This window comes from Trematomus bernacchii, unplaced genomic scaffold, assembly GCF_902827165.1.
Source record: "Trematomus bernacchii unplaced genomic scaffold, fTreBer1.1, whole genome shotgun sequence".
NCBI lineage: Eukaryota > Metazoa > Chordata > Actinopteri > Perciformes > Nototheniidae > Trematomus > Trematomus bernacchii.
Genome location: NW_022988114.1, coordinates 7,783 through 19,903, shown reverse-complemented (window position 1 = coordinate 19,903; position 12,121 = coordinate 7,783). Strand labels below are relative to the sequence as shown.

At 45.1% G+C, this 12,121-nt stretch overlaps 1 protein-coding gene across 1 annotated transcript; it reads left to right on the top strand.

The window, feature by feature from the left end:
• Positions 1-463: 463 nt before the first annotated feature.
• On the top strand, positions 464-10,908 carry LOC117475762 (pleckstrin homology domain-containing family G member 3-like; the record flags this gene model as incomplete). Its single annotated transcript, XM_034122106.1, is given in 8 exon segments — positions 464-530; positions 2,431-2,471; positions 4,806-5,035; positions 9,127-9,227; positions 9,317-9,386; positions 9,528-9,574; positions 10,500-10,650; positions 10,777-10,908. Coding segments are annotated over 7 exon segments (741 nt in total), but the record flags the coding sequence as incomplete, so codon positions are not given.
• Positions 10,909-12,121: the final 1,213 nt, after the last annotated feature.

The following is a 12,121-nucleotide window of genomic DNA, read 5'->3' as shown; positions in this document are numbered from 1 at the left end:
CAAAATGACATGACTCTGTCCGTCCCCTCAGTACGCACTGTGCTTGGGGAAAAAGCCACATCATACTCTGCCCCCTCGACCTGGAACGCACTTCAGCAGGAACTTAAGCTGACCACTTTGATACCCATCACAGATTTTAAACTCATTTAAAAAAAGCTGTAGAAATCCTCTGTGGGTGTTTGCCCCTGTGTTGAGTGTCCTGTCTGTCTGGAGCTGTGTGTGGTGGTGTTACCACTGAACAGGCCTCTCTTGAGAATGAGACCCTGTGTCTCAATGACATTCACCTGTATAAATAAAGGCTAATATTTATTTTTTAAATAATATAATATATAATATATTAAAAGAATATATAATTATATAATATATAATAATATAATATCATGTCATGTAGTATAGTTTGATGTAATATGACGCTCAGTGACGGTGATGACGCTCCTCTTTCCCTGCTGCAGATTTGAAATGCAGCGCATGCGCAGAGTGTGCGGACAGATTTAATGAGTGATAGACGGAGCGCTGCGGACCGGACTGAGGTGAGGGTTTCATGTTTCATGTTTCATGTTTCATGTTTCATGTTTCATGTTTCATGGTTTAATGTTTAACGTTTTGATGGTTTGATGTGGCAGTAAGCTTGACAGTATATAGAGTCCCGGATGTTGCCTCCACACGGAAGTATTCTGAAACTCACTTTAAACACATCCAAAGTTCTCCAGCTGCAGAACCGAGCCCAACTCCGGGGTTCAGACCAGCTGAGAGACCGGAGAGACAGACACAACATATACAACCGAGTCTCAACATGAGGGGTGCGGACTCACAAAAGCAACCAGGCATTTCTTAAACTGTGATCCGTGTGAGACTGAAGAGGTGTGTGTGTGTGTGTGTGTGTGTGTGTGTGTGTGTGTGTGTGTGTGTGTGTGTGTGTGTGTGTGTGTGTGTGTGTGTGTGTGTGTGTGTGTGTGTGTGTGTGTGTGTGTGTGTGTGTGTGTGTGTGTGTGTGTTGTGTGTGTGTGTGTGTGTGTGTGTGTGTGTGTGTGTGTGTGTGTGTGTGTGTGTGTGTGTGTGTGTGTGTGTGTGTGTGTGTGTGTGTGTGTGTGTGTGTGTGTGTGTGTTGCACAATAATGCGTTTTCACGGTGACCTGGACACGCCCCTCAGTCACACCTTCAACACACCTGAGATCAGGAAGCAAGTACTTCCTGCTCCGAGGAACACCTGAGCATATGCAAATGAGAGTGTGTGTGTGTGTGGCAGTCGGTCCGGTTCTCCTGTCAGTTAGTGTTTGTTTTGCCTTCATCATCTGTCAGCTGACTCATACACACACAAACAGTTTTTAAAGAGTCCTCTCCTGCTGATGTTCAGGTGTATATCAGTATGTAGTGTCTCTACTTTAAAGAGTCCTCTCCTGCTGATGTTCAGGTGTATATCAGTGTGTAGTGTCTCTACTTTAAAGAGTCCTCTCCTGCTGATGTTCAGGTGTATATCAGTATGTAGTGTCTCTACTTTAAAGAGTCCTCTCCTGCTGATGTTCAGGTCTATATCAGTATGTAGTGTCTCTACTTTAAAGAGTCCTCTCCTGCTGATGTTCAGGTGTATAACAGTATGTAGTGTCTCTACTTTAAAGAGTCCTCTCCAGCTGATGTTCAGGTGTATATCAGTATGTAGTGTCTCTACTTTAAAGAGTCCTCTCCTGCTGATGTTCAGGTGTATATCAGTATGTATTGTCTCTACTTTAAAGAGTCCTCTCCTGCTGATGTTCAGGTGTATATCAGTATGTAGTGTCTCTACTTTAAAGAGTCCTCTCCTGCTGATGTTCAGGTGTATATCAGTATGTAGTGTCTCTACTTTAAAGAGTCCTCTCCTGATGATGTTCAGGTGTATATCAGTATGTAGTGTCTCTACTTTAAAGAGTCCTCTCCTGCTGATGTTCAGGTCTATATCAGTATGTAGTGTCTCTACTTTAAAGAGTCCTCTCCTGATGATGTTCAGGTGTATATCAGTATGTAGTGTCTCTACTTTAAAGAGTCCTCTCCTGCTGATGTTCAGGTGTATATCAGTATGTAGTGTCTCTACTTTAAAGAGTCCTCTCCTGCTGATGTTCAGGTGTATATCAGTATGTATTGTCTCTACTTTAAAGAGTCCTCTCCTGCTGATGTTCAGGTGTATATCAGTATGTAGTGTCTCTACTTTAAAGAGTCCTCTCCTGCTGATGTTCAGGTGTATATCAGTACGTAGTGTCTCTACTTTAAAGAGTCCTCTCCAGCTGATGTTCAGGTGTATATCAGTATGTAGTGTCTCTACTTTAAAGAGTCCTCTCCTGCTGATGTTCAGGTGTATATCAGTATGTAGTGTCTCTACTTTAAAGAGTCCTCTCCAGCTGATGTTCAGGTGTATATCAGTATGTAGTGTCTCTACTTTAAAGAGTCCTCTGTGTGCAGGTGTGCTGTCTGAAGATCCTCTAACGTCTCCATGGATGAAGGTAAATAAACTCTTCTTCATGTTACAAAACGTTTATAATACATATATATATATATATATATGTATATATATGTATATATACACAGGATGTGAGGGTGCAGTGTGTCCAACAGGGGGCGTGTCTCTCTCTGGTAATAGGATTATCACCACACACACACACACACACCCTCTCTCTCAGTCTGCAGGCGCTCGGCTGAAGGTAGGCTCACTGCTCTCACTTTAGATTATTTAGACTCTTCCTGTCTGAATTGGTTATATTATTGTTATTGTTTATGAATCAGTGCAGAGGGGTGTGTGTGTGTGTGTGTGTGTGTGTGTGTGTGTGTGTTGTGTGTGTGTGTGTGTGTGTGTGGGTGTGTGTGTGTGTGTGTGTGGTGTGGTGTGTAGTGTGTGTGTGTGTGTGTGTGTGTGTGTGTGTGTGGTGTGTGTGTGTGTGTGTGTGTGTGTGGTGTGTGTGGTGTGTGTGTGTGTCGTGTGTGTGTGTGTGTGTGGTGTGTGTGTGTGTTGTGTGTGTGTGTGTGTTGTGTGGTGTGTGTGTGTGTGTGTGTGTGTGTGGTGTGTGTGGGGTGTGTGTGGTGTGTGTGTGTGTGTGTGTGTGTGTGTGTGTGTGTGTTGCACACCTCATGCGTTTTCCCGGTGCCCTGGACACGCCCCTCAGTACACCTTCAACACACCTGAGATCAGGAAGCAAGTACTTCCTGCTCCGAGGAACACCTGAGCATATGCAAATGAGAGTGTGTGTGTGTGTGGCAGTCGGTCCGGTTTCTCCTGTCAGTTAGTGTTTGTTTTGCCTTCATCATCTGTCAGCTGACTCATACACACACAAACAGTTTTTAAAGAGTCCTCTCCTGCTGATGTTCAGGTGTATATCAGTATGTAGTGTCTCTACTTTAAAGAGTCCTCTCCTGCTGATGTTCAGGTGTATATCAGTGTGTAGTGTCTCTACTTTAAAGAGTCCTCTCCTGCTGATGTTCAGGTGTATATCAGTATGTAGTGTCTCTACTTTAAAGAGTCCTCTCCTGCTGATGTTCAGGTCTATATCAGTATGTAGTGTCTCTACTTTAAAGAGTCCTCTCCTGCTGATGTTCAGGTGTATAACAGTATGTAGTGTCTCTACTTTAAAGAGTCCTCTCCAGCTGATGTTCAGGTGTATATCAGTATGTAGTGTCTCTACTTTAAAGAGTCCTCTCCTGCTGATGTTCAGGTGTATATCAGTATGTATTGTCTCTACTTTAAAGAGTCCTCTCCTGCTGATGTTCAGGTGTATATCAGTATGTAGTGTCTCTACTTTAAAGAGTCCTCTCCTGCTGATGTTCAGGTGTATATCAGTACGTAGTGTCTCTACTTTAAAGAGTCCTCTCCAGCTGATGTTCAGGTGTATATCAGTATGTAGTGTCTCTACTTTAAAGAGTCCTCTCCTGCTGATGTTCAGGTGTATATCAGTATGTAGTGTCTCTACTTTAAAGAGTCCTCTCCAGCTGATGTTCAGGTGTATATCAGTATGTAGTGTCTCTACTTTAAAGAGTCCTCTGTGTGCAGGTGTGCTGTCTGAAGATCCTCTAACGTCTCCATGGATGAAGGTAATAAACTCTTCTTCATGTTACAAACGTTTATAATACATATATATATATATATATATGTATATATATGTATATATACACAGGATGTGAGGGTGCAGTGTGTCCAACAGGGGGCGTGTCTCTCTCTGGTAATAGGATTATCACCACACACACACACACACACACACACACACCCTCTCTCTCAGTCTGCAGGCGCTCGGCTGAAGGTAGGCTCACTGCTCTCACTTTAGATTATTTAGACTCTTCCTGTCTGAATTGGTTATATTATTGTTATTGTTTATGAATCAGTGCAGAGGGTGTGTGTGTGTGTGTGTGTGTGTGTGTGTGTGTGTGTGTGTGTGTGTGTGTGTGTGTGTGTGTGTGTGTGTGTGTGTGTGTGTGTGTGTGTGTGTGTGTGTGTGTGTGTGTGTGTGTGTGTGTGTGTGTGTGTGTGTGTGTGTGTGTGTGTGTGTGTGTGTGTGTGTGTGTGTGTGTGTGTGTGTGTGTGTGTGTGTGTGTGTGTGTGTGTGTGTGTGTGTGTGTGTGTTTTAAACTAATCCTCATTATTACAGATTACACACACTCTCTCCTGTGTACTGCAGTGTATCTGTGGTGTGTGTGTGTCAGAGAGCAAAGTGCATTTAAACAGTTTGAAACACTGAGCTGTGATTGGTCCACACACACACAGCTGGGAAATCCCTGTCCTGCTCTTCAGTGAACGCCCCGCTGTGAGTGTGTGTGTGTGTGTGTGTTACTGACGGACCTCCCCCCCTCAGAGCCCGTCAGCAGTAATGATGCTCAGGACCTGATCTCCACGCTGTCCCTGGGCTCCGGAGAGGACACCAGGAAGGGGCGGGGCCTGACTCACAACAACAACAACAACAACAACAGCAACACCGACAACAACATGGCGCCCAACCCTCACCCCTCCTACCTGCACCGCGTGGTGACGGAGATCATCGAGACGGAGAGGACGTACGTCAGAGACCTGCGCATGATCGTGGAGGTGAGTCTACCTGCTCAGATTATACAGCAGGTCCCTGAATGCAGCATCTCCTGGTCCAATGGGAAGTCAGAGAATAATCAAACGTTTATGATGCTTACATGTTGAGTTCAGCCGGAGAATCTCCACATATTAAGACCTCTTTGTGATTTCTGAGGTCAAAGCTAATGTTGGGCTATAAAGGAACTACAGCACGGTCACATGACTTCACGTCACCACCGCTAAGCTAAAGGTGGCTAATGTTGGGCTATAAAGGAACTCCAGCACGGTCACATGACTTCACGTCACCACCGCTAAGCTAAAGGTGGCTAATGTTGGGCTATAAAGGAACTACAGCACGGTCACATGACTTCACGTCACCACCGCTAAGCTAAAGGTGGCTAATGTTGGGCTATGAAGGAACTACAGCACGGTCACATGACTTCACGTCACCACCGCTAAGCTAAAAGAGGCTAATGTTGGGCTATAAAGGAAATACAGCACGGTCACATGACTTCACGTCACCACCGCTAAGCTAAAGGTGGCTAATGTTGGGCTATAAAGGAACTACAGCACGGTCACATGACTTCACGTTACCACCGCTAAGCTAAAGGTGGCTAATGTTGGGCTATAAAGGAACTACAGCACGGTCACATGACTTCACGTCACCACCGCTAAGCTAAAGGAGGCTAATGTTGGGCTATAAAGGAACTACAGCACGGTCACATGACTTCACGTCACCACCGCTAAGCTAAAGGAGGCTAATGTTGGGCTATAAAGGAACTACAGCACGGTCACATGACTTCACGTCACCACCGCTAAGCTAAAGGAGGCTAATGTTGGGCTATAAAGGAACTACAGCACGGTCACATGACTTCACGTCACCACCGCTAAGCTAAAGGTGGCTAATGTTGGGCTATAAAGGAACTACAGCACGGTCACATGACTTCACGTCACCACCGCTAAGCTAAAGGCTAATGTTGGGCTATAAAGAAACTACAGCACGGTCACATGACTTCATATCATCACCGCTAAGCTAAAGGAGGCTAATGTTGGGCTATAAAGGAACTACAGCACGGTCACATGACTTCACGTCACCACCGCTAAGCTAAAGGAGGCTAATGTTGGGCTATAAAGGAACTACAGCACGGTCACATGACTTCACGTCACCACCGCTAAGCTAAAGGAGGCTAATGTTGGGCTGTAAAGGAACTACAGCACGGTCACATGACTTCACGTCACCACCGCTAAGCTAAAGGAGGCTAATGTTGGGCTCTAAAGGGACTCTGAACAGCTATCAAGATGGCAGCACGTCTGTACCTGTCCGCTGTGCTTTCATGTCTGTTCTAGTGTTGTCTACGTGATATCTGTTATCTTTGTAAAACACCGGTCAATACCTGTGAGCTGTTTTGGACAGTACAACCAGGGCGAGCGTTGTTGCGTAACGTTACGGCTAAACATTACTGCCGTTCCTGGATGACTGGGATCACTCGATCCGCTTGGACTGCGCTCACTTCCCGGAGCTGAAACGCCACCTGTGTCGCGCTTGATTTTGGACTTTGGTGGACTGGGTTCGTTGAGCTAAAGCATAGCATGACTTTGGCTTGTGTTCCTGTTTACATGAGACGTCAAACAACGTCATCTTCGTTCTCGGGAGGATTGAAAGTCCGGACCGGATTCTCACCTCGCTGATCTGGCATTTCTCAACTTCGGCAGGACGGAAAACGTGGACGGGTTTCCTGTGCTGATTTTCGGATTTCTTCAGCAGGCCTTCTCTACCCCCTGACACATGGCACCCAGCATGTTTCTCCTAATACCTATTGACTATTCTCCATCCATATGAGGTGCGTGAACGGTGTGGAGACCAAACTGTGCCTCATCTTGTCTTCCCTAGTAAAGACACAAACTGGGATTCTACTTTGGTTAAGAGCTCTGTAAATTGGAGCATTCTAATCTCCAAGGATCTCATGACTCTACCTCGTCTTATTCGTCTTGTTAGTCCTTATAACTGGTTGTTTTCAATGAACTCATATTCCTATGGTGGAAAGAGAGTCATATATAATGAATCTATGCAAACAACAGCTTGGGAGAAAAGGAAATGTTTCATTGTTATCCTGCTCCTACTATCAGGAAATGTTCATCCAAACCCTGGACCAGATTGTAATTGTCTGAGTACCCCTGATGATTTTAAAGCAAGGTCGGGTCTTGGTATCATCCACATCAATGTCAGAAGTCTACTTCCTAAAATAGACCACATGAAAATCTGGGCAAAACCCTCTGATTCTGATGTTCTTGTTTTGTCTGAAACTTGGCTAAAGAAATCTCTCACGGACAAAGACATTGCACTTAAGGGTTACGATGTGTTTTGTTGTGACCGTCCCAGAAAAGGTGGTGGTGTCGCAATTTATGTAAAAACAAAATGTCATGCTGCCATCCAATCATCTGTGTCTCTCAGCAGACACTTTGAACTACTTGCGCTGGAATTGGAACTTCTTATATATATATATATATATATATTTGCAGCTAATGTTGGGCTATAAAGGAACTACAGCACGGTCACATGACTTCACGTCACCACCGCTAAGCTAAAGGAGGCTAATGTTGGGCTATAAAGGAATTACAGCACGGTCACATGACTTCACGTCACCACCGCTAAGCTAAAGGAGGCTAATGTTGGGCTATAAAGGAACTACAGCACGGTCACATGACTTCACGTCACCACCGCTAAGCTAAAGGTGGCTAATGTTGGGCTATAAAGGAACTACAGCACGGTCACATGACTTCACGTCACCACGCTAAGCTAAAGGTGGCTAATGTTGGGCTATAAAGGAACTACAGCACGGTCACAAGACTTCACGTCACCACCGCTAAGCTAAAGGTGGCTAATGTTGAGCTATAAAGGAACTACAGCACGGTCACATGACTTCACGTCACCACTGCTAAGCTAAAGGAGGCTAATGTTGAGCTATAAAGGAACTACAGCACGGTCACATGACTTCACATCACCACCGCTAAGCTAAAGGTGGCTAATGTTGGGCTATAAAGGAACTACAGCACGGTCACATGACTTCACATCACCACCGCTAAGCTAAATGAGGCTAATGTTGGGCTATAAAGGAACTACAGCACGGTCACATGACTTCACGTCACCACCGCTAAGCTAAATGCTAAGCTAAAGGTGGCTAATTTTGGGCGTGATGACGTTTCGTCGTCTCATTTAGACTCTTGTTAGCAACCTCTGTTTTTAAATCCACCAGTGGGGTATTTCCTGAGGTATTTTATTTGGTAGAACAAAGTGTGAAAGTGTCTTCACTCCCTGGAGAAACTGCTCCTCAGAAAGCTGCTCTCTATAATCACCAGGTCAAGATGTTCTGGATTAACTCTTATGTAACAATGAGGAGGCACACAGAGAGAGACTTTATTTATATCTTAATACATGTTCCCAGCATGTTGCAGGTACAGCTCACCTGGTTCAGGTTGATGTTTCTCTGCTGCTGAAAGTGCTTTTAAACAGTTTTGTACACACCTTGTTTACACACCTTGTTTACACACCTTGTTTACACACCTTGTTCACACACCTTGTTTACACACCTTGTTTACACACCTTGTTCACACACCTTGTTTACACACCTTGTTCACACACCTTGTTCACACACCTTGTTTACACACCTTGTTCACACACCTTGTTTACACACCTTGTTCACACACCTTGTTCACACACCTTGTTCACACACCTTGTTCACACACCTTGTTCACACACCTTGTTCACCTTGTTCACACACCTTGTTTACACACCTTGTTCACACACCTTGTTCACACACCTTGTTCACCTTGTTCACACACCTTGTTCACACACCTTGTTCACACACCTTGTTCACACACCTTGTTTACACACCTTGTTCACACCTTGTTCACACACCTTGTTCACACACCTTGTTCACACCTTGTTTACACACCTTGTTCACACACCTTGTTTACACACCTTGTTCACACCTTGTTCACACACCTTGTTCACACACCTTGTTCACACACCTTGTTCACACCTTGTTTACACACCTTGTTCACACACCTTGTTCACACACCTTGTTTACAAACCTTGCCCCCCCCCCCCCCAGGACTACCTGGCCCACATCATCGACGGCTGTGAGCTGAGCCTCCGCCCGGAGCAGGTCTGCGCTCTGTTCGGGAACATCGAGGACATCTACGAGTTCAACAGGTGCTCTTCATCATCATATCAAACATATTCAGATAGACCAACAGGTTGTTGTTGTTGTTGTTGTGGTGTTGACTGTCCCCTGTCCTCAGCGAGCTGCTCCAGGCTCTGGATCGATGTGAGAGCGACCCGGTGGCCGTCGCCCGCTGCTTCGTCATCAAGGTGATCCGTCCATCAGTTCATATCATCCATTCCTCTGCAGAGCATCTATCAAACTACTGTTTACCCTTCTGTGTTGATGTTTACCCTTCTGTGTTGTTGTTTACGTCTGTGTAAACATCTTTATTTACGGTCTCCTTTCAGAGCGAGTACTTCGAGATCTACACGCAGTACTGCACCAACTACCCCAAGTAAGATCTGCGTCCTCTACGTGTTTACAACTGTCTCTATTGTTTACGTCTGTCTCTATTGTTTACGTCTGTCTCTATTGTTTACGTCTGTCTCTATTGTTTACGTCTGTCTCTATTGTTTACGTCTGTCTCTATTGTTTACGTCTGTCTCTATTGTTTACAACTGTCTCTATTGTTTACAACTGTCTCTATTGTTTACGTCTGTCTCTATTGTTTACAACTGTCTCTATTGTTTACAACTGTCTCTATTGTTTACGTCTGTCTCTATTGTTTACGTCTGTCTCTATTGTTTACAACTGTCTCTATTGTTTACGTCTGTCTCTATTGTTTACGTCTGTCTCTATTGTTTACGTCTGTCTCTATTGTTTACAACTGTCTCTATTGTTTACGTCTGTCTCTATTGTTTACGTCTGTCTCTATTGTTTACGTCTGTCTCTATTGTTTACAACTGTCTCTATTGTTTACGTCTGTCTCTATTGTTTACGTCTGTCTCTATTGTTTACAACTGTCTCTATTGTTTACAACTGTCTCTATTGTTTACAATTGTCTCTACGTGTTGTCTCTGTTGTTGATGTGTTGTCTCTGTTGTTGACGTGTTGTTGACTTGTTGTCTCTGTTGTTGACTTGTTGTCTCTGTTGTTGACGTGTTGTTGACTTGTTGTCTGTGTTGTTGACGTGTTGTTGACATGTTGTCTCTGTTGTTGACTTGTTGTCTCTGTTGTTGACGTGTTGTTGACTTGTTGTCTGTGTTGTTGACGTGTTGTTGACATGTTGTCTCTGTTGTTGACGTGTTGTCTCTGTTGTTGACGTGTTGTCTCTGTTGTTGACTTGTTGTCTCTGTTGTTGACATGTTGTCTCTGTTGTTGACTTGTTGTCTCTGTTGTTGACGTGTTGTCTCTGTTGTTGACTTGTTGTCCTCCTGCAGCTCAGTGGCAGCTCTGACGGACTGCATGAGGTCTCAGTCTCTCTCTCAGTTCTTCCGGGAGCGCCAGGCGGCTCTGAAGCGCTCGCTGCCGCTCGGATCCTACCTGCTGAAACCAGTGCAGAGGATCCTCAAGTACCACCTGCTGCTGCAGGTACGCACACACACACACGCACACACACACACACGCACACACACACACGCACGCACACGCACACACACACGCACGCACACGCACACACACACAGAGCAGTCCCTGATGTGACACTGCCCCCTGCAGGAGATCCTGAAGCACTTCAACCCGCAGCAGCCGGGCTCCCAGGTGGTGGAGGAGGCCATCTGCACCATGACGGGGGTTGCATGGTACATCAACGAGATGAAGAGGAGGCACGAGCACGCTGTGAGGCTGCAGGTACACACACACACGCACACACACACACACACACACACACACACACACACACACACAGACACACACACACACACTCACAAAGACACACTCACAAAGACACACACACACACACACACACACACACACACACACACACACACACACACACACACAGACACACTCACAAAGACACACTCACAAAGACACAGACACACACTCACAAAGATACACACACACACACACACACTCACAAAGACACACACACACAGACACACACTCACAAAGATACACACACACAGACACACACTCACAAAGACTCACAGACACACACACACACTCACACAGACACACACACACAGACACACACTCACAAAGACTCACAGTCACACACACACACTCACACAGACACACATAAATGACTTTTCTGACTTTCTGTCCGGGATCATGGTGAAATATGATCGTGTTTTGGTCTCCGGAGACTTCAATGTCCATGTGTGTTGCGAGTCCAAACCTCTGGTTAGGGACTTTTTAAATCTCCTTGATTCCTTTGGTCTCGTTCAGTCCGTGGCCCAACACATGAAAAAGGACACACTTTGGACTTAGTATTATCGTTTGGACTGTCTGTATCTGTGGATGAAATCTGTGCAGCAACGCGTATCTCAGACCATTTACCGGTTCTGTTTACAACCTCCATCCCTTCCGCAGGAGTCGAATCACGTGCCCCTGCGCGTCGTCTGCGTTCGATTAACCCCTTGACTGCCTCACAGTTCTCTGATGTTTTTAATGCTTCTCCGATCTGTAAATTAGATGTGAACTGTGCTTTTAATGCTGATGAGCTTATCTCCATGTTTGATTCGACATGTACACTAATACTGGATTCTGTTGCTCCTTTTACGCTTAGACGCACCAAAGGTCTCTCAGAGCCGTGGCTCAATGACTGTACTCGTGCTCTCAGACACGCTTGCAGGCGTGCAGAGAGAACATGGAAAAAGGATAAACTCCATGTCTCCCTAGAAATCCTTCGTGCTTGCCTTTTTTTTTTTTTTTACAAATCTTTTTATTGCAAACAAGTCATAATCCAGCAAATGACAAGAAGTGAGAGCAGTAATACTAAACAGTACAGATGTTACAATTACAATGGGGATCATTACAAAGGACCTCCTTGAAATTGCATTCACTTCAGGGTTCGTAGAGTCCTTGTTTACAGTCTTTTAACCCCCCCACCCCCCACCCA